Source organism: Neovison vison, chromosome 1 (genome assembly GCF_020171115.1).
Source record: "Neovison vison isolate M4711 chromosome 1, ASM_NN_V1, whole genome shotgun sequence".
Taxonomy (NCBI): Eukaryota; Metazoa; Chordata; class Mammalia; order Carnivora; family Mustelidae; genus Neogale; species Neogale vison.
Genome location: NC_058091.1, coordinates 112,155,691 through 112,177,144, shown reverse-complemented (window position 1 = coordinate 112,177,144; position 21,454 = coordinate 112,155,691). Strand labels below are relative to the sequence as shown.

The window sequence follows — 21,454 nt, the reverse complement described above, 5'->3', positions numbered from 1 at the left end:
AAATGCTAAAAAAAAGATAATTATCAAATGACTAGACTATCTATTAGGCAACATAATAGACGATGTCAATACAAATGTGTATAAGAGAGATTCCCTGTCTAAAGAAGCTTGTTCACTGTTAAAATGTGGAAAGAAGCAAAGGATTAAGAGTTCGTTTAAAAACCATCCTCATTCCAAAAAAGGAACTGAACAAGTATAGGAAGGTAGGACACCCAAGTTCTTGCTCTACGCCTGTAATTAATTAATCACCAGTGACTTTAGATCAGCCACTTAACATATCCGGGCCTCAATTATAAAATAAGCAAATAGAACCCGAGTCTCCTTCTGGCTTTAAATAGCTATAATTTAAATTTCTTTTGTTAATTCAAAAAGAGCAAGAGAATAAATATATAAAATCTTTATTACTTTATTAAAGTGGGGTAAGTCTTTGCTGCCATCTTTGACTAAAGCAAGATACAGCAGAACATGCAGCCTGATCACTACCATAATTACCAATCCCAATAATCCAGAAGAAATCAAATTACAGATTACTTTTGAGGCAGCAAAATATAATTTATAATTATAATTAGCATTTATAATTAGAAAAAATAACTCTTTAATGGGAATGACTGTTTCATTGGCAAAAACATCTCACATGGCAGGAGAAAAGGAAGGAAGAAAAAGAGAGGAAGGATAGTTGTTAATATTGGTGGGTGGAAAATAGAGTAAAAAGAAAGATATGAAAAAGAAGAGAGAAAGTGACTACAAGAAAAACTTGGGAAAAAGTTCGTGTGTAGTTAGAACTGTTTGATATATATTTTTTGAATATAGAGAGAATTTTATTGAGAAAGATAAATAACTCCATATCAAACAATGATTCGAAGTCATTAGCAGGCATTTCAAAGAATAAAAAAAGAGGTCAAAAAACATATGAAAAAAGTTTTAACTTCATTTGTAACTGGTAAAATAAAAATACAACCACAACGGGATGCACTGTCAGAGAAATGGAGATGAAATACTTTTAATTTGTTTAGTTACCTGACTGTTTGTCCTTCAAAGCCGTTTTACACATTTCAATGCGGGCAGAATGGTAAGGAACATAGCGATCCTGTAGAGATCCCACTAGCACAACATTTTTGAAATAATGAAGCCCTATGAAGAAAAATAATGAATTACAATGCAACCAGATTAAAAATAACTTAATTAGTATATTAAGTTACCGGAAAATTTTATTTCCGCAGTAGTACTAAGTTTTTGGCTTTTTAAAGATTTTATTTATTTATAGGGACACCTGGTGGGCTTAGTCTGATAAGCATCTGACTTTGACTCAGGTCATGATCTCCGAGTCCTGGGATGGAGCTGCGCCTCCTGCCTTCCTGTTCTGCAAGGAATCTGCCTCTCCCTCTCCGTCTGTCCCTCCCCCAGTTCATGCTCTCTCCCTCTCGAATAAATAAATAAGTAAAATCTTTATTTATCCGAGAGGGAGAGAGAGAGAGAGGCTGTGTGCACACAGGGGAAGGGGAAGGGAAAGAGGGAGAGGGAGAAGCAGACTCCATGAGGGTGGGGGCTGTGAAGGCGCTTGATCTGACAACCTGGGCAAAAACCAAGAGTCCCATGGTCCGCTGACTGAACCACCCAGGAGCCATAAACTTACGGCTTTTTACATCTGATGAATTCTTTCTTCAAATTTTTATATATTCTCTAAAAAAAACCTCCTATGTAGTTTGTGTGCTGGTATAAGAAATGTATGCTTGGCAAGGATTGTGCTGTAAAGGTGTGGGGGCATGAGTGAGATTAGATATATGGGCTAAAGTTCTATAGGAAGTATTTTATAACTTTCTTACTTTCTAAAGGATATTCCTTAATATATAGTTTTTCCCAACGAAACAAAACAATACTTTTTCATAAAAACAAACAAAAACACCCTACCTGAAATCATTTGAAGTTGACTTTTTAAATTTTCATTTGACCCTTGCCTAGTTATTATTATTTTCTTTTTATTTAAGTATGATGTCAAGAGCATATATACTTATGACTTTTCAATAATAATAATAATAATAATAATAATGGGTTTTGTGATCCATCTACAGACTTTAGTCGGGTCCCTCTATTTTTATATTTTGGTAAAGTAGGTGAATTTAGGGCTTATGATACTTTGAATTAATTCACTTAAGTACTGAAACCCGGTTCTTGACTACTTTACTACCAGTAATGTTCTAATTTCACTTTGAAGCTCTGATAATAAGTAAATAACTAATACATAAAAATAAGAAATTCATGTGGTTATTAAATATGATACAAACCAATAATGATAATATATTAGAATCGGTGTGTTTAGTTTAGGGCATATAATTTTGTTCTGAATATTCCAGAGTAAAATTTTGATACATTTTGCCTTTCAAAATTCAAATTCTATCTTAGAGACAGGCCAATTGTGGGGACTACTGTGGATCCAGAATATAGGAAGTCTTTGTAGATGCCCATTTCTCTCTTGGAACTTAGAATCCTAATAATGAGAGATCCTAGATCCACATTCAGGCAGGTGAGGCTGTTTATACCCTCTATGTCATAAATAAGGTTACTCTCCTTTTTTCTTAATGAGAAGGTAACACTTTGTGGCAATACAGATATATAAAATTCTAGGGATACGAGTGGAATAATCAAATGCCTATAATATACAATTATGCAAACATATTTAAAATATTTTAGAAACATATTAAGAAAAATTGATTTTTGCCCTTCATTCTCACATTTCATGTGACAATTAATTCTACTTTTGGCATCATTTGACACCAATGTAACATTAGTTACTCTGGGAATCATCTATGTGTCCTAGAGCAGAGATCTTCCTGGTACATACTTACCTTCAGGGGTAAAGACTTTCCATACTTGAAACTAATATGACACTATATGTTAATTATACTTCAATTAAAAAAAAAAACGTTAGATGGTGAGGATGGGCATGTATAGCTTTTAAGGGAATTGAATTCTAGATCCCAACTTCTGTATGAGTGTTTTCCTAAAAATGACTTGTCCTCCCACTTTATTAGAGAAAGGTATTTTTCCAGTATCTTTCAGATGTTATTATGGTGTATGGCTTCAGGTATAAAATTCTCTGGGAGAATAAAGCAAAATATGAATGAAATCTAACATTTGCTGACAAAAAGTTTAACCTAACTGTTGACAGTAAGAATCAGCTTTGTCAATTAGATTTTATGGCACATATTTTCTATGAATTAAATGGCCTAAATCTGTAACCTCAAATGAATGAGTTGTTTTATGTTATTATGAAAATATAATTATAGCAAATATGTACCACCTGAAAGGTCAGAAAATATATCCTTTGCCATTCTTTCAAATTATAGAAAATATTTTTAGGTGTCACCCTAAAATTTTACAAGGGGTACATACTTTCTCAAAATTCTTTTAAGGGGTAAACAAGTTAACAATGTGAAAGCCACTGTCCTACAGTACATCATCTTTTCTTCTGCCCAAGTTGTTCTAGGTACTGTGCTTTTTTTTTTTTTTTTTTTTGGGGTAAGATTTTATTTATTTGAGAGAGAGAGAGAGAGAGAGAGAGAACAGGAGCAGGAGGAGGGGCAGAAGAAGGAGAAGCAGACAGCCTGCTGAGTGGGGAGCCCAACCCTGGGCTCCACCCCAGGATCCCAAGATCAACTGACTGGACCATGCAGGTGCCCTGGTACTGTGCTTTTTGAATGTAAGTATGATACTGTTCACTGAAATTTTATCCCAAGCTGCAAGAAACCAGCTTATGTAACAGCACAGTTAGCTTTTTCATTTATCTGAAAGATGTATATTTGTGTTCTCCATAAAGGGCTGTCATACTGCACAACTCCATTCATATTACAGTTGACACGAATAACACTCCTTGGAGCTGTGCAGTGCACACGCTGTGGCAGCCTTGCTAGGCAACATTTTTGTACTTTCCTAAATGACTATTTTCCCTCAAACAGCCAGCATCTTCTATCCCCCCTTTACTGACCTTATGACCTTGCTTCCTATTTCACTGACAATATAGAAGCATCAGAAAAGAACTTCCACATACTCCCACCTTAACCAAGCCAACCTACTATACTGTAGCTTCATGTTCTGCCTTTGTTCTATGGATGAGCTGTCCATGTTCTCACCCTAGGCCAGCCCTTTTCTCCATCTCATCCAGTTAGTTAAGGGTGAGATGCCTAGTTAAGGACATGACTCTAGGAGTTCCATCCCTCTCTTGTATCATCAGTTTTCTCATTTGTATGGACCATTCTTATTAATATGCAAAATACTGTAATATCTCTTATTAAAAAAAATCAATGAACCTGTTCTTGGACTTTATACTCCTTTGCAATGACCACCCCATTTCTTGGCACTGCTTTATTTCTATAGTATATATTGTAAGAATAATAGGCATTACATTAAAAAGTTATATTAAATATATTTTTCAAAACAATAGTTTCTTGAAGAAATTCTGACATGCTTCTACAAGGAAATGACACTCGGGTTGAGAATCATTGCTTCAGACTGAGCTCCATGAGGGAAGTGTCTGTGTCTCTGCAGGTTCAGGCAGCTTGGTAGAACGGAAATAGGCAAATTCAATAAAGATTAGATGAGGGGATTTCTTTCTTTCTTCGTTTTTTTTTTTTGAAGATTTTATTTATTTGACAGACAGAGATCACAAGCAGGGGGTGGGGGAAGCAGGCTCCCTGCTGAGCAGAGAGCCCCATGCTTGGGGAGTATGGGGGGTAGGAGGTGTGGGAGGGTGTTGATCCCAGAACCCTGAGACTGGCTTAACCCACTGAGCCACCCAGGTGCCCCAGATGAGGGATTTCTAAGAAAATCTTTAATTCTCAGATTCCACGACGATGAAAAAAATAAAATCAAAGATCTTGGCACTGATATAAATATACTGTCATTTCTAAATGTGATTTCTAAGACAGTATTATACTTTAAAAAGAGGAAGTGGTGATGCAACATGGGGGCTTAAGTGGGTAGGAGAAGAATCCATGAAACAAGATGGGATAGGGAGGGAGACAAACCATAAGTGACTCTTAATCTCACGAAACAAACTGTGGGTTGCTGGGGGGAGGGGGGTTAGGAGAAGGGGGGTAGGGTTATGGACATTGGGGAGGGTATGTGCTTTTGGGTAAATTGGAAGGGGAGGTGAACCATGAGAGACTATGGACTCTGAAAAACAATCTGAGGGGTTTGAAGTGGCGGGGGGGTGGGAGGTTGGGGTACCAGGTGGTGGGTATTATAGAAGGAACGGCTTGCATGGAGCACTGGGTGTGGTGAAAAAATAATGAATACTGTTTTTCTGAAAATAAATAAATTGGAAAAAAAATACATTTTAAATTCAGTAGTCTAATTTTAGTATCAGGTTTTCAACAAGGTATTAATTCTAATATTGTGCTTCTGCATGGAAAGTTTGCTTTCTGTATTAGCAAAGAACCAATTTAGTTCAATAGACTATAACTCTTTTTGAATCTTTTGATTTTAATTCCTATCTAGCAGTGTTGGCTAGTGAGGGCAGAAACTCAAAGTGAAACAACCCCAGGGGTGCTGGTGGGAATTATAAAAGTACTTCATCTATACTGAAGTCTAGCAAATGAAAGTGTCTGAAGTCTTTACTGGGACTCTTATATTCCAAGTTACCTTCGCTGCCCCTACGTATTCCACCTGCTCAAAGATGATCTAGTTAACTGCCCCTTGGGTTAGTACTTCACTCAGCCCTTGAAATGGCTAATTCTAGGTTGAAAAGTTGCCTCTAACTTAGGAAAACAATAGTTCCCCATTACAGAATGAAATAGTTTAGCTAAAAAATTTCTGAATATATTAGTTACTTTTCATGTACCAAGAAAAGGGTTAAAGTAAATCTTCAATATTATTCTGGACTGTATAACAATATAACTTATGTCTGAACATTGTCATGATATAGTAACGTTCATCTTCATTATCTTAGTCTTCCTGATACTTCTGGCAACCCATTTTTTTCCTAAGAATTTTAATGAGTTTTAAAGCAATTCATACTGACTCATTTTCTGTTTACTCTCTGGAACTGACTCAAGCAGTAGTTCTAAACTGGTGGCTTTGCACCTTAAGGGACATTAAGCAGTGTCTGATGACATTTTTGTTGTCACAACCAGGGGGTATGTGGGGATAAAGGCATGGAGGGTGGTGTGTGTTACTGGTATTTAGTTGGTAGAGTCTAGGGATGCTACTAAATATCTTACAATGCACAAGACAACCTCTGATGACAAGGAACTATCTAGCCCAGAATGTCAATAGTGCTGAGGTAAAGAAAACCCTGTACTTTTAAAATTGACACATACTAAGAAATGTAGGACTATTCTTGTTTTACTCATTTATTTTAAATACATTTGAAAGAATTTGCTTCCCCAAATGTTAGCTGATGCGGATTCTTTCCTACATTTTCAAAAACAAAATACAAATGTAACTTGCATATCAATTGATACCTATTATTAAACACCTCTGTAATCTGCTGGAAGAAAAGATTATCTTGTGCCATAGTAGCACAGCAGGAGATTTCTTTAATTATTATATTTTCTTAGTCAGAACTCAATAGCTGGTAAAGAGATGCTAAGCAGGTGTTTTGGGGGAAAATCTTAAAATAAGAATATTTTGTTTCTGCAATTCCAACAATGAACAGATTTTCATTTGGCTATTTTTAAGCCCTCGTTATAGAATGCAAGAATGCCCATGATCTTTCTCTTTATGTAATCTTGACTAGTTCACCACTGGTGTCACCAAATCTATGTATAATACACATTTTACTTTCTATGTTATTTTAGCTCCTTCCTCTTTCTTTCTTTCGATATTCAATACTGAGACACTAGTATGCCATAACTATACTGGTAATCTGTAGAATGCAATCAATAAGGTTTTTTGGTCAAAAGTTGCTATAAAAATTTAATCAATGTTTATGATCGTAACACCTTAATCAAAACAGATAATTTCCTCTGAAAAGTAACATTTCCTTAACACTTTACTAGATCTTTTGTGTTCATCAAACAAAAAAAGGCTTACTTAATAAATATATGATTTTTTAAAAAATATAACATTTCTCAATTGTTTTAGAAATCATATAAATTATTTTATAACTTTAAATCCTTCTTAAATTTTATCTGTTTTTTAAAAATGATTTATTTATTTATTTGACAGAGAGAGAGACAGGAAGAGAGGGAACACAAGCAGGGGAAGTGGGAGAGGGAGAAACACGCTTCCCGCTAAGTAGGGAGTCCAATGTGGGGCTCAATCCTAGGACCTTGGGATCATGACCTGAGCCGATGGCAGATGCTTAATGACAGCCACCCAGGTGCCCCAAAATGCTTCTTTAATTCTAAAATAATAAACAGCTTTTAATTAAGGGAAGTTACTAACTAATGATACATTGCAGAGAAGAAGACTTTGAAAAGGAAGACCCACAGGGTGGGGACTTTGCTTAAATAAAAAAAGGAAAATAGTAGGTTGGAGTTTGCCTCAGATGGGTTATTTCAGGCTTTCCCAAAAGAGCAGGAAATTCGCTGTTCAGAAGAAACAGAAGCAATAATTAAACAAGGACATCTGAAACTTCATAGATTTATCAGTAAAATATAAAATAAAAGTAAATTATAGAAAGTATTTTTTTTTAAATACATAGAGTAAAATACAAAAGAGAAACTATCACTAGGGCTTTTGATTATTTAAAAATAGCCTGAGAGGAGCACTGGGTGGCTCAGCTGGTTAATCATCTGCCTTTGCTCAGGTCATGATCTTGATTGGGGTCCTGGGATCCAGCCCCGCACAGGGCTTCCTGCTCAGCAAGGAGTCTGCTTCTCCCTCTCCTTGCAACCCCATCCCCACTTGTGCTCCCTCTCTCAAATAAATAAATAAAATCTTAAAAAAAAATTAAAAAAAAAAAAAAAAACCCTTGAGGCTAGCCTATCAGTTAAGGAAATGTTGCTTTATGTTTTCCTATTTTATCTTTCTGATGTGACTCCAAATATATTTACTTAGTAAATAAAGTAATTACAACATTAAAATTATAGATTATTATATACTTATACTTATTATATAATGATATATGTGTGTGTGTGTACACACACATGTGAATACATACACAGGTGTAGGAACTGACCACTCATTTCTCACAATTTTCTAGATGAAAAAAATCCCTCAAAAAACAAAACAGAATAAACCGGGGAAAAGCATAGCTCAATAGAGAATTGCTCTACCTCTGTGATAATTTAAAAATCAATTAATGAATATTTGTTGGTATTTAAAGCTGCAATTAGAAACAGCATCTAAAGTTCCTGAAAATGTGCAGTAATGGCTAAACATGACATGACTGGAACACACATGATTGCTTACTAGCTTTATGACTCGAGACAAGTTACTAGCTTTATGACTCGAGACAAGTTACTCAGCTTTTCTATGTTTTGGTGTCCTAACCTGCAATATGGGGCAATAATATTCTTACTAAGAGTAAATAAACTAATATGTATAACATGCTTAGTACGTGGATTATAGTTAAGTGCCATATGTGTGTTGGTTATTGTTATTTATTATTATACTTTAGTATTATCTAATTCATTGCTCATACTTATTAGAAAACTGTATTCTTTCATGTTAATTCAGTTCAGATGCATACTAAAAGACTCATATTTGAGTACAAGTAGAAATCTTGAAACATAAATATAATTTGAATACATCATTTGAGTAATTTTTTATAGTCAGTATTTTTAATAGTTCTGTTATAAAAATTTCCTACAACAGATTTGTGATGGTAATGTGAAAGCAAATTTCTATAATCTATAATACTACTACCATTTTAGTTCAGGCATCTCTTCATTTAGAGCAATTTTTACCATCTAACATTTATTGAGTTTTGTGCTATTCAAAACGGTAATTGTTTCACATGCATTATCTCATTTAATCCTTTCATAGTCTTGTGAAGAAGATACTATTATTCCCATTTTACCAAGGAAGAAACTGAAGTCTATTTAGATTAAGCATCCTACTCAGTTTTTCAGCTAAGACTAATAATCTACTTGTGATTTAAAGTCTGGCTCTTAAACAGTTATTGGGCTGGTACAACTGGAAGGAAGGTACGAACAAGTCTTGCTGTGCATTCTAAGGCAAGAAATAACTCAAGTGCAAACGATCTACTCACATCTATCAATAATTAGAAATAATACAAATACCTTTTCAGATAGGGAAAGCCATGGATTATAGAATTTTTATAGTAAAATTTTATTTATGCCTCCTTTAGTGATTTTATTTTCTTATGTTGCTACTATTCCTATTGCTAATTTTACTTCATAAAATACAGTATAAATACACAGACTCCAGGGAACATTTATAGAGTTTTGCCTTTCCTTTATTTTCTAGTCTGTCAACAGCAGTGGTACAAACTTCATATACCTAGAACACAATAGTTCTAGTTAGTGTCAGTAAGTTTTTCCCATGTGAGAACTATATACTCTATTTGCTTTGTAGGCATATCTTATATATTAGTGAATCAAATAAATATTTCTGTGCACTATATGTAACTTATTGTTGCTTTGTACTCTTAGAAACAAAACATAAAACTTGACCTATAAAAGAACGTTTCTTTCACTGATTCTAATAACAGACAGTACATGAAATAATCATTCCAGCATCTCTTTCTCACGTTAATAACATTTAAGGCAGAATCCTGAAAAAGCTTATACAGCACTCAACTGAAGTGGGCATTATTCAATTAGTAAATCTATCCAGTGTTTACATCAAATGTTTCAAAAGCAGAATGGAGGACATGGGTGATGAGAATGTAGACAAAAAATAGATTTAAATGGCCAGGGCTTAAATGACAAGTTCAAGTCACTTCCAGTTTGGAATTATCAGTCACCAAATATATAGGTTTGATTTTTGGCTTACCATATAATATTGACCTGATTTTGGACATGGAAAATGTTTGAAAAAAATCGTTTGCTGATGCAGCAAGTTTATACCAAACACCTAGTAAGGGGGAAAACTATAATAAATACTGAGTGTTTATGTGGGGAGTAGGAATGTGCTGTCACAAATGGATCCTACTACTGGAAAGGAGGTTAAGGTGCATAAAAATGATTATATGAGATAAACCATAGCAGGTATGGTAAAAGAGGTTCATATATAATGCCATGAGAGATCAGTTATAATATTAACAATCTTGGGAAGTAGAATGCAAAGAAGAGGGGTCAAAGATGACATCGAAGTATTTCAAACTACATAATTTAGAAGACAGAGTACCATTAAAAAATAATGAAAAAAGAGTTAGTAAAAGAAGACAATATATTCAGGTTTAGACATATGTCTCATATGTAAGTAGAGATGTCTAGCATGCAAATGAAGATTGTAATTCATTAATGAGCTCAGTTTGGAGATGTAAGATCTGGGATATAAACAAGAATACTGGGCAATCTACTGGGTACTCTGAGAGTAGAGAAGCATTAAATCAGAGAAGGACTCAAGAAAGCTTTTAATAGCAGATGGTGTCTAATTTTAGAAGATGGAGAGAACTGGTTCTAAACAGATGAGTAAACACATGGGGAGGAATGGTGGTAGAGAAAGCATGGATGAATGCAAGCATATAGTGCGCGGCATATCTAAAGCAAAGGATGTGTGCCTGGGCAGAGTAGGATTTGAAATCAGTAAAAGAATCAGGAACCAGATTTTAAAGGATGTGATGCCCTAAGCCATGGAATTTAAACCTCATCTTGAAAGCCACAACACACCATGAAAAGATTTTCAAACAGGAGCAATATGGTCTGATTTAATTTTTAGAAGATAATTTTATCTAATAAGGAAATGAGATGGAGGAGAGTAACCAGTTTGGAGGACAAATAATCAGTTTGGAGGCCACAGCAATAATCTGTGGTTGACCTAAGGCAGTGGGACAAAGAAAAGAAAGAGAAGACTCCGTGAGCTATAAAAAAAGGCGGAATGTTTCAGGGCTTAGTAACTAAGTAGATGTGTGTGGGGATATTGAAAAGAGGAGTCTAAAGAACAAGTTTGAAGTTTTTGGCTGGGCAGATGGTGGTAGTTGTGGAATGAAGAGAAATTAATCTGAAGGGAAAGGTGAGGTATCTGAAAACACTGCATTTGAGGTAGATAACCATGAACCATCTAAGTAAATGTGCTTAGTAGGCAACTGGACATATCAGTCTAGAATACAGCTAGAGGACTGAACTAGAGATACATATTTGAGATACCAATGGTGAAGATGGATATGAAATGATGCTGTCAAAGAAGAATGTATAGAGTGAGAGCAGATGACAGAAGATGGAGTCCAAGAACATCTCTATTTAAGGCACAAGGAGAGAAAAGAAATCTGTATTGGAAGCAGAGAGCCAACATTGAAGAAAACCAGGAAAGGCTGATACAGAATGGGAGGTAGGAAAGTATTTCAAGAATAAGGGTATTTTCGGGGCGCCTGGGTGGCTCAGTGGGTTAAGCCTCTGCCTTCATCTCAGGTCATGATCTCAGGGCTCTGGGATCGAGCCCCTCATCTGGCTCTCTGCTCAGTGGGGAGTCTGCTTCTCCCGCCCCCACGCCTGCCTCTCTGCCTCCTTGTGATATCTCTCTCTGTGTCAAATAAATAAATGAAATCTTAAAAAAAAAAAAGAATAAGGGTGTTTTCAATAGTCATAAATGCCATCATATTCAAATAAAAGAAAGAAAAAAGATAACTGGCTAGGCAACCTTCAACAGAATGGTGAGAATAGAAATCAGATTATACTGGAGTGAAATAAAAGGTTAGGAAGTAGTGAAAGTAACTGCTTTTTTTTTTTTTAAGAGGCTCAATTTGTATATAAAAAAGAGAAATACCAATATACAGAATTAGGGATCAAAGGAGGTATTTATTATTACTATGATTTAAGATGGGAGAAAATGGAATAAACTTGATATGTTAAGAGATAAGCCACTGAAGAGGAAGAGTTAAAGACAGAGAGAAGTAACAGGTTCTGAAACAGAAAGGGAAATTATTCTTGGACCACAGGTAAAATATATTTTACTGAACTAGGAGGAAAGCACAAGTGTGCTAATGTTTGCAGGTAAAAAGAAAGGAAGTAGGAAAGTTCTCACTTGATGGCTTGACTCTCATAGATAGAGTAGGAAACAAAGTCATTTATAGAAGTGAAGGTAACCGTGGTAGTTTAAAATCTAAGGCTAAGAGGTAAAAAACTAGAAAAGCTTCGGGGGACCTGGATGACTCAGTTACGGTCTGACTCTTGGTTTTGGCTCAGGTCATGGTCTCATGGGATGTACGATCAAGCCCCACATCAGACTTGGCACTCAGCGAGGTCTGTTTGAGACCCTCCCCCCTACCTGCACTCACTAAATAAATCTTAAAAGCAGCAACAACAACAACAACAACAAAACAAAACAGAAAAGCTTCTAGGAAATGGTTAGGAAGCGATTAGAGTTAACCACTTGGGAATGTCCTGGATCTACAGTAGTACTGATGTACTGATCTGCATGTCTGCATGATCCATTTTGGTAGAGCTCAACAAGCCAGGTAAAGAAACAGTAATACAGGTTGCTGGATGGCTAAGATGGAAAAACACACGGTAATAATGTATGAATGATAAGTGTATATAAAAATAAAAATTCATGTAGGCTGGCATAGATCAGGAAGGGAGGAGAACCATGAAGGATAAGGTAATTTAAGAAACTGAGTAGGGATCTTAAATAGTCTAAAAAGCAAATGAGAATAAGGGAGTGAGAAAGAAGGGTAGGATATTTTAGTCTCAGAATAGAATACTGTGTGAAATTTCAGGGATGGAATAGAGCCATGGGTATGGGTTTAAAATGGAGTAGAATGGAATGTTCCCACAGTGGAGAAAGGTTCTTGGTGCTTGATAATCATCTAAAGGGTTGACTTCATCAAATCACCAAAAATGATTCCAAGATTAAGGATATTAAGATCGAGGAATGGGGGGGCACCTGGGTGGCTCAGTGAGTTAAGCTGCTGCCTTCAGCTCAGGTCATGATCTCAGAGTCCTGGGATCGAGCCCCGCATGGGGCTCTCTGCTCAGCAGGGAGCCTGCTTCCTCCTCTCTCTCTGCCTGCCTCTCTGCCTGCTTGTGATCTCTCTCTGTCAAATAAATAAATAAAATCTTAAAAAAAAAAAAATCGAAGAATGGTATCTTCTTCTGAGCATAACTGTATATTTGTCAATGAATTCTTAAGAGAGATCTCACTGAATATGTGAGCAGTGACCAGGAGATCATTGTATTAAAGATGACTAGAAGGCAGCCGGGTTTGGAGGGTACAAACCTCAAAGGATAGTTTTATGACAGTAGAGGAATAATGATTGCAGCTAGAAATGGAAAGCAAGAGGACTATTTTCTCCACTCCAGGTGGTACTCAGTAAATGAAGAAAAATTGAGGTTCTCCTGTAGAACAGTTTAGCACAGTATGTTTGTGGGATCTGGCCAGCTGCCTTTTGCGGGGGGGCGGATAAAGTATTTTTGTTGTTGTTGTTGTTTTTAATTTTTTGTTGGATCTGAGCCACACCCATTTGCTTATGTATTGTCTAGGGCTGTTTTTGCCCTACATTGGTATGCTGAGTAGCTGCAACAGAGATCACATGGCCTGCAAAGCCAAAATATTTACTATCTGGCCCTAAGGGAAAAAGTTTGCCAGCTTCTGCTCTACAGCCAAGGGGAGTGGGGAAATTGGGGTGTGGTGGGAAGTATCCAGGTTTCACTCATGTCTCCATGTTCATAAGAGTAGAGACAGCATTCTTCGAAGAAGAATAAGAAGTCCGTCTCTTCCCCTCAAATAGAGGATTTCAAAAGACAAAGTGGAAAGAATATGGTAGGGAGACATAAGTGTGAAACTGGTAAAGTAGTTGAGGACCTCAGGTTGTGAAAGCCTGGAATATAAAGCAAGATGGGGAATATATCTAATAATCAGTTAATAAGAGATGAGTAACAAGATTCATCCAGTAATGGGAATTTGTAGAAGGAATAACTATAAATAGTTTAGTTTCTAGGGGCACCTGGGTGGCTCAGTCAGTTGAGCGTCTGACTCTTTTTAATTTTAGCCCAGGTCATGGTCTCAGGATGGCGAGACTGGGTCAACAAGCTGGGCTCTGTGATGGGTATGGAGCTTGCTTAAGATTCTCTCTCTCTTTCTCTCCTCTTCGGCTCCCTCCTCCTCAAATAGTTTTTGATATTTTACAGAAAAGTTTTATAGCCCTTGGATAGGAAGGCAGAAGAATATGTGACAGTTTATTTAAAAGGGTTGAGGATAGGGGCTAGAGGACCGAAGAGCTAGGACATGCAAAGGCCCAGTTCAAAAACTGACTCACAACTGGAACTGAATTATAAATGTTAAAAAGTTTAAAATAATTTTTCTTTCTTTTTTTTTTAAAGATTTTATTTATTTATTTGACAGACAGAGAGAGAGAAGGCACATGCAGGAGGAGCGGCACACAGAGAGAAATGGGGGAGCCCAATGCGGGGCTTGATCCCAGGACCCTGAGATAATAACCTGAGCTGAAGGCAGACGCTTACTGGACTGAGCCACTCCAGTGCCCCTAGGAGAATCTCAAAGTACCTGTGTTTACACAACACAAATATGATCATGTAAAAAAAAAAAAAAATCAAACATCCATGTTAATTGTAACTGCTATTTCATTAAAAACTTATAACTGATTAATAGTTTTTTAATCACCAGAAAGACATGTTGATAATTTGCTAAAGGTTGATTTTTAAAAAAGGTTTTCAAGTGAATGTTTTTCAAAACTGTTAACTATATACTTACCTGCTTTATTACTAAGCTTGTATAAGAAAGTTTGGCGAGGGTCTGAGTGATCTCGACATGTCAGTTGTAAAAGAGAACCTGATTTTTTCCATTTCTGCATGAACCATAGACCTACAGAGTTACAAATGATATGTGAATAATACTGGAAATACAGGGTAGCATATGCCAAGATTATTAATTTTAATATATTTTTCACTTCAAAAATGAGATCTACCAAACTAGCATTTTCTTAAATAATAAAAAATATATTTGTAAATTATTTCCTTTTTCTGATAACAAATATAAACACATACATTTAAGTTAACTATGGGTTAATGGTGGTTGATAGAGAGCTTGCTATTTCGATCACATTCACTAATGAAATAGATAATGATTCAAGGACAAATTTGGGAAAAGTGTACCTTTAGGTATATTTTTCAAATTATAAAGAAGCACAGATGGAAAAAACTTCACAGTAGTAGATCCAAACGCTTAAGCACTGAGTGTTTTAGTCTAGAGATAAATATAGATATGGTAGACAAACTGTATAAGGACTAACTCTTACAATGAGCAATTGGTTAATGTTTTCTAGTAATAGCTGAATATAATGAAGATTTATTTATTTGCTTGCTTGCTTGTTTGTTTATTTATTTATTGGGGAGGGGCAGAGGAGAGGGACCCTGAGATCATGACTTGAGCTGAAATGAAGACTTGAATGCTTAACCAACTGAGCCAGAGGTACCTCTTAAGTTTCATATTTAATTGTATTTCTTTGTATTATCAGTTACGCATATTTAAATGCATCTTCCCCTTAATTAAGAGAAACCCTAATCACTCTCTGAACAGGTTTTCAAGATTGTGCAAAATATTAATTTCTACTTTTATTGTTTCTAATATTAGAGAGGGGAACAGGGCAAGAAAAGAGAAAAAAACGTCTTTAATTGATTAAATCTTGTAAGCCTATTTGGGGAACAGTTTAGTGAAAAAAGAAATTCAAAGTACTGCATCCTATTTACATAGGGTTCTATTTTACATTACTTATAGATTTCATCTTTTTCATGCCCTCTTTTTAAAAATAACTAAAAATCTAGAACTAGATGTTTGTGGATACCATAGTCTGGAACAGGATACAAGGAAAATAAAATGGTTTCTTTGTCAATGACAGTGAAAGAGAAATTGGAAGTAAGAGTTTCAAGCCTCAATGCAGAGAGACAGAATATAATCTACTTTATTCTCACAATGGGAATCAATGGACTAAACTATAAAAACTACTTAAAAAAAATCTAAGGGAAAAAAATCATACCAAACAAAAGGCAAATTAAGAATCAGATCTTTCTTGATGAGAATATTCATTCTAATCAAAATTGTCTTAACTTTCATTTTAAGTTTTAAATATTTTAGAAATTATTTTCTCATAACACCCTTTTGTTATCAAACCAAAATCAGAGTTAAAATTCTATATATAATATTCTGTAACTTTATAATATATTAAATATAGGTATTTATTTTTTATCTGCTCAACTGATGGAACAACAGAATAGCTTGTTTTTAAGATAAACATATACTGAAAATATTTAGATAGTTTAATAAAAATCAGTTCAAAACACTCTTGTCACTTTTGATACATATCATCTCAATATGATAACATTCATTTTCTGAAATGACTTTTATTGATTTATTTCACGTACATGACGAAACAGAAAAATTTCTACATCTTTTTTTTCATAAAATTCCAAGTATGTGACAGGTCAGCTTTAAATAAATACCAGAAAACTTTAAATTTGTATTTAAATTTTCTCCCCATGCCGTATTTTTTATACTGAACAATAAAACTTGTTACCTGTATTAACAAGAGCACTGCTATTGTAGAGTGTACCAAGGTGAGGTCCAGAAAGAGATAAAAAGGTATGAAGTTTGTTGAGGTAATATCTAAACCTTGGCCTTGTAAGCACTGAACGGATTATTAAATTGCCCAACGAATGTCCAATAAAGCTTTAAGAAAAAAAAAAAGACATTTCTCCCATAGTATTAATTTTAAAAAGAAATATTAAAGCTGATACCTCTATACACAGATGTGACATCTAAGTATCTGGAAATTTCTAATATGTTTTAAAGCTATGTTCTGATACTTTGAAATGATGTAACTTATATTTTGAAGGAAAAAATGTGAGAATGTAGTAGAAAATTTCTACTATATAATTTAAATGTTTATCGAAATAAGATATTACTTATCAGAAAATTTTTATTCATAGTTATAACTGCTTAGAAATAAATACATTTTAAAAGTAACTATACATTGACTAGATGATAAATTTGCCTCCTTAGGCACACATGCCAATTACTACTCATTGAGTCATGATGTAAAACAAAATAATGAAATTGTACCTATAAAGGATAGCTTATGAAAAATTATATACCCATTTCATTTACTTTCTGGTCTATACCCTAAAATTTATAAAGCATCTTACCTTTATTAAGGAATGATTTAAATCAAAAGAGCCTTTTTACTTATCATCATTATGCAATAGATGGTATATTAGTCCCTGGGGATAATTAACAATGCAAGAAGAGAGTTTGAAAGCTGTCTTAAACTGGTTTACCGATATAGCTGGTGAGACGCTCAGGATAAACTTCCCTCCCAAATTGGAAGTTCCTGAAGCTATGGGGTGAGAGTTATGACTGCAACTAACAGTCCTCAATTAACCAGATCAGGCTTTTAAATAATGGTTAATTATAACTACTAATTCAATCTAAAAGAGGTAATATTGTTTGTGGATAAATGAAAAAAACTGAAATATTATTTTCTCATCATAATATAATAAGTGAATAAAAGGAATATAAGATCACTGTAGAAAATTCAGTAAATAAAATGTATTTTAAAATCTATAAATGAAGAGAATAATTAGAATAAGAAAATTCACTTCTCCTCCCTCCGAACATACTTGCATCTCCACCCATTTTAAAGTAAATGTTTTTTAAAATGACTTCAAATAAAAACCTATTTATCTCTCTTTTTAGTGCTTATTCTCCATAATTCAAACTGGAAGCAAACGCTTTCAAAAGCCTATGGTTAAAAAAAAAAAAAAAAGAATAATATTTTTCTGAAAATAAATAAATTGGAAAAAAAAAAAAAAGCCTATGGTTATAAAAGCCCAGTTTCTTCCTCTAACCTAGTTGAGATACAAAGGTAACCATTACTCAACTTTTTGAGGCAGAAAGATTAGTTTTGACTTTTTCTTTAAGTCCTACTGTAACAGAAGAAACAAATATTTTTCTATCACCCATGTCTATCCATAGTATCTGCTTGAATTATGAGACACATATTGCTTTGACCATCTTGCTTGTGGAAAACTGACTCACAAAGCAGAGTTAGGAGAACTTGAAAATAATTTTTTGTTTCATTTGTTTGTATATATCCATTGCCCTAAAATCTTTCTTTTTGGTAACAGCTTTATTGAGATACAATTCACACACACATTCATCCATTAAAATGTATAATTTAATGGTTCTTAGCGTATTCAAAATTGTGCAACCACCACAAGAGATTTTGGAACATCTCACCACTTCAAAAAACCCCTGAATCCTTTAGCTATTATGGGTGCCATCTGCCATCCCCCCCCAGCCCTAAGTAATCATTAATCTACTCCTGTCTCAAGAGATTTGCTATTCTGAATAATTCATATAAATGGAATCATATGTGCTCTTTCCCTAAAATTTAAAAATTTTTCCTTTTCTCTTTAAATTAGGCAAACTGAATTGTGGTCTCCTATATTTCATAACAGGGCAACAAAACTACCACAAATTCTGTTTAATTTTTCTGTTTCTATTTAATGTTTTCTGTTTAATTCATAGAGACATAAAGGTATGTTAATTAATATTACAGAGAATTATCAAAGTTACCTTATTTTTGAGACTGTTAGGCTATATATCTGAATATACTGTATGATCTCATCCAGAAGGCGATCAGTCATACTATCAAAGTCAGCAAAAGTATCATTCTGAATAAAGGAAAACAGACATATATTATGCTGAATATGAATAATCACAGGAAAAACAATATAAGCATTATTTTTGATTTAGGTGCTGAAAATATGGTTAAGATGGGTGGTTTTTAGAGACGCTGGTGAATAATATTCATTATATGAAGTGAGCAAAAAGTGAATTTCCAGGAAAAGAAAAAATTCAGTGTTATTAATAATACTTGCTTCATTAGTTCTTTTGCCCAATACCCACATTTAACTTAAGGTTATTTATAATGGTTTAATTAATGAAATTTTTGCATAGAAATGTGAAATTCTAGAAATTTTGTCATGTGAAGAGCTCATAAGCCAAATTATAAATCATCTCATTTCAATTTCATTAGTATATGCATTAATATGAAATTTCATACAAATCAGAAAAATTATTTCTATTAGTATAAGCATTTTGTAGTAAACAATTAGGTAGAAACTAGTACAAAAAATATTTGCTTCCATTGAAAACACTGTCATAATATTGTACCTGATTTCTCTCAGACATAAGAAAATCAATTCTTCCCCCAGGCAGTCCAAGTTCAATGTAAGTTTTTACTAATCGGAGATCTGCACTGTTACCTAGAAAATAAAGAAAATGAAAAATTACGTCTGAAGGATAAGATAAAGTAAAATGTACAAAGTACATCATCATATATTTGAAGAGAAGTATATGATCTCTGCCAGTTTTGAACAGACAGTACAACCTGAAATAGAGTTCTCAATTTCCATGTTAAGGCTGATTTCAAGTAGCCATACAGTATCTTTCAACAATTTGCTTCTTAGGAATTTTGGTGACATTGATGCTTTTGTTTTCCCACCTGATGGTGTTTTTATTAATTGTTAGCTTTGGAGACTGCTGGCTGTGGTCACTGTGAATGACTTATGGAAGTACTCCTTCTATCATTACTATAGTTGATTATTTAAAAAACCTTGAATTTTTTTTTTTTTAAGATTTATTTACTTATTTGAGAGAGCGAGACAGTGGGGAAGAGAGGCAGAGACAGAGGAAGATGGAGAGAGAGTCCGAAGCAGATTCCACGCTGAGTGTGGAGTCTGACACAGAGCTCCATCTTATGAACCTGAGATCATGGACCAAAATCAAGTTAAGATGCTTAACCAATTGTACCATCCAGGCACCCTTTGAATGCATTTTAGATTCAGATTTAACCTGTTCACTTTTTTTTTTTTAATTTCTTATATATTTTATTGTGCTGAGACTTTAGTCATATTTCTGGGTCTCCTCTTTTTTTAAAATTTTTTAATATTTTTATAAACATATATTTTTAGCCCCAGGGGTACAGGTCTCTGAATCACCAGTCTCACCAGTTTTAAACACTTCACAGCACTCACCACAGCACACACACCCCCACTCCAATGTCTATAACCACACCACCCTCTCCTGACCCCCCTCACCCCAGCAACCCTCAGTTTGTTCTGTGAGATTAAGAGTCTCTTATGGTTTGTCTCCTTCCCAATCCCATCTTGCTTCATTTATTCTTTTCCTACCCCCCAAACCTCCCATGTTGAATCTCCACTTCCTCATATCAGAGAGATCATATGATAGTTGGCTTTATCCGATTGACTTATTTCGCTAAGCATAATACCCTCTAGTTCCATCCACGCTGCTGTAAAGGCAAGATTTCATTTCTTTTGATGGCTGCATAGTATTCACTATGTATAGTATAGTATTATATATATATATATATATATATATATATATATAACCTCTTCTTTATCCATTCATCTGTTGATGGACATCTAGGTTCTTTCCATAGTTTGGCTATTGTAGACATTGCTGCTATAAACGTTCAGGTGCATGTGCCCCTTCAGATCACTTCGTTTGTACCTTTAGGGTAAATACCCAGTAGTGCAATTGCTGGATCATAGGGTAGCTCTATTTTCAACTTTTTGAGGAACCTCCATGCTGTTTTCCAGAGTGGTTGCACCAGCTTGCATTTCCACCAACAGTGTAGGAGGGTTCCCCTTTCTCCGCATCCTTGCCAGCACCTGTCTTCCTGCCTTGTTAATTTTAGCCATTCTGACTGGTGTGAGGTGGTATCTCACTGTGGTTCTGATTTGTATTTCCCTGATGCCAAGTGATGTGGAGCACTTTTTCATGTGTCAGTTGGCCACCTGGATGTCTTCTTTGCACGTCTTCTGCCCATTTCTTGATTGGATTATTTGTTCTTTGGGTGTTAAGTTTGCTAAGCTCTTTATAGCTTTTGGATACTAGCTCTTTATCGGATATGTCATTTGCAAATATCTTCTCCCATTCTGTCAGTTGTCTTTTGGTTTTGTTAACTGTTTCCTTTGCTGTGCAAAAGCTTTTGATCTTGATGAAATCCCAATTGTTCATTTTTGCCCTTGCTTCCCTTGCCTTTTGCGATGTTCCTAGGAAGAAGTTGCAGCAGCTAAGGTCGAAGAGGTTGCTGCCTGTGTTCTCCTCAAGGATTTTGATGGAGTCCTTTCTCACACTGAGGTCCTTCATCCATTTTGAGTCTATTTTCATGTGTGGTGTAAGGAAATGGTCCAGTTCCATTTTTCTGCATGTGGCTGTCCAATTTTCCCAACACCATTTGTTGAAGAGGCTGTCTTTTTTCCATTGGACATTCTTTCCTGTGTTGTTGAAGATTCGTTGACCATAGAGTTGAGGGTCCATTTCTGGGCTCTCTGTTCTGTTCCAT

At 34.9% G+C, this 21,454-nt stretch overlaps 1 protein-coding gene across 9 annotated transcripts in view; it reads right to left on the bottom strand.

Annotated features, from left to right (window-relative positions):
* The window catches only part of FAM135A (family with sequence similarity 135 member A), a 125,629-nt gene that overhangs the window by 2,789 nt on the left and 101,386 nt on the right, over positions 1-21,454 (bottom strand). For all 9 annotated transcript variants that reach the window (XM_044253914.1, XM_044253921.1, XM_044253966.1 and 6 more), the window contains 5 exons: positions 19,258-19,349; positions 18,658-18,755; positions 16,598-16,749; positions 14,779-14,889; positions 1,018-1,131 (listed from right to left, as the gene is read on the bottom strand). In XM_044253914.1, the coding sequence (XP_044109849.1) occupies positions 1,018-1,131; positions 14,779-14,889; positions 16,598-16,749; positions 18,658-18,755; positions 19,258-19,349 (567 nt within the window). The remainder of the gene's footprint in view (positions 1-1,017; positions 1,132-14,778; positions 14,890-16,597; positions 16,750-18,657; positions 18,756-19,257; positions 19,350-21,454) is intronic.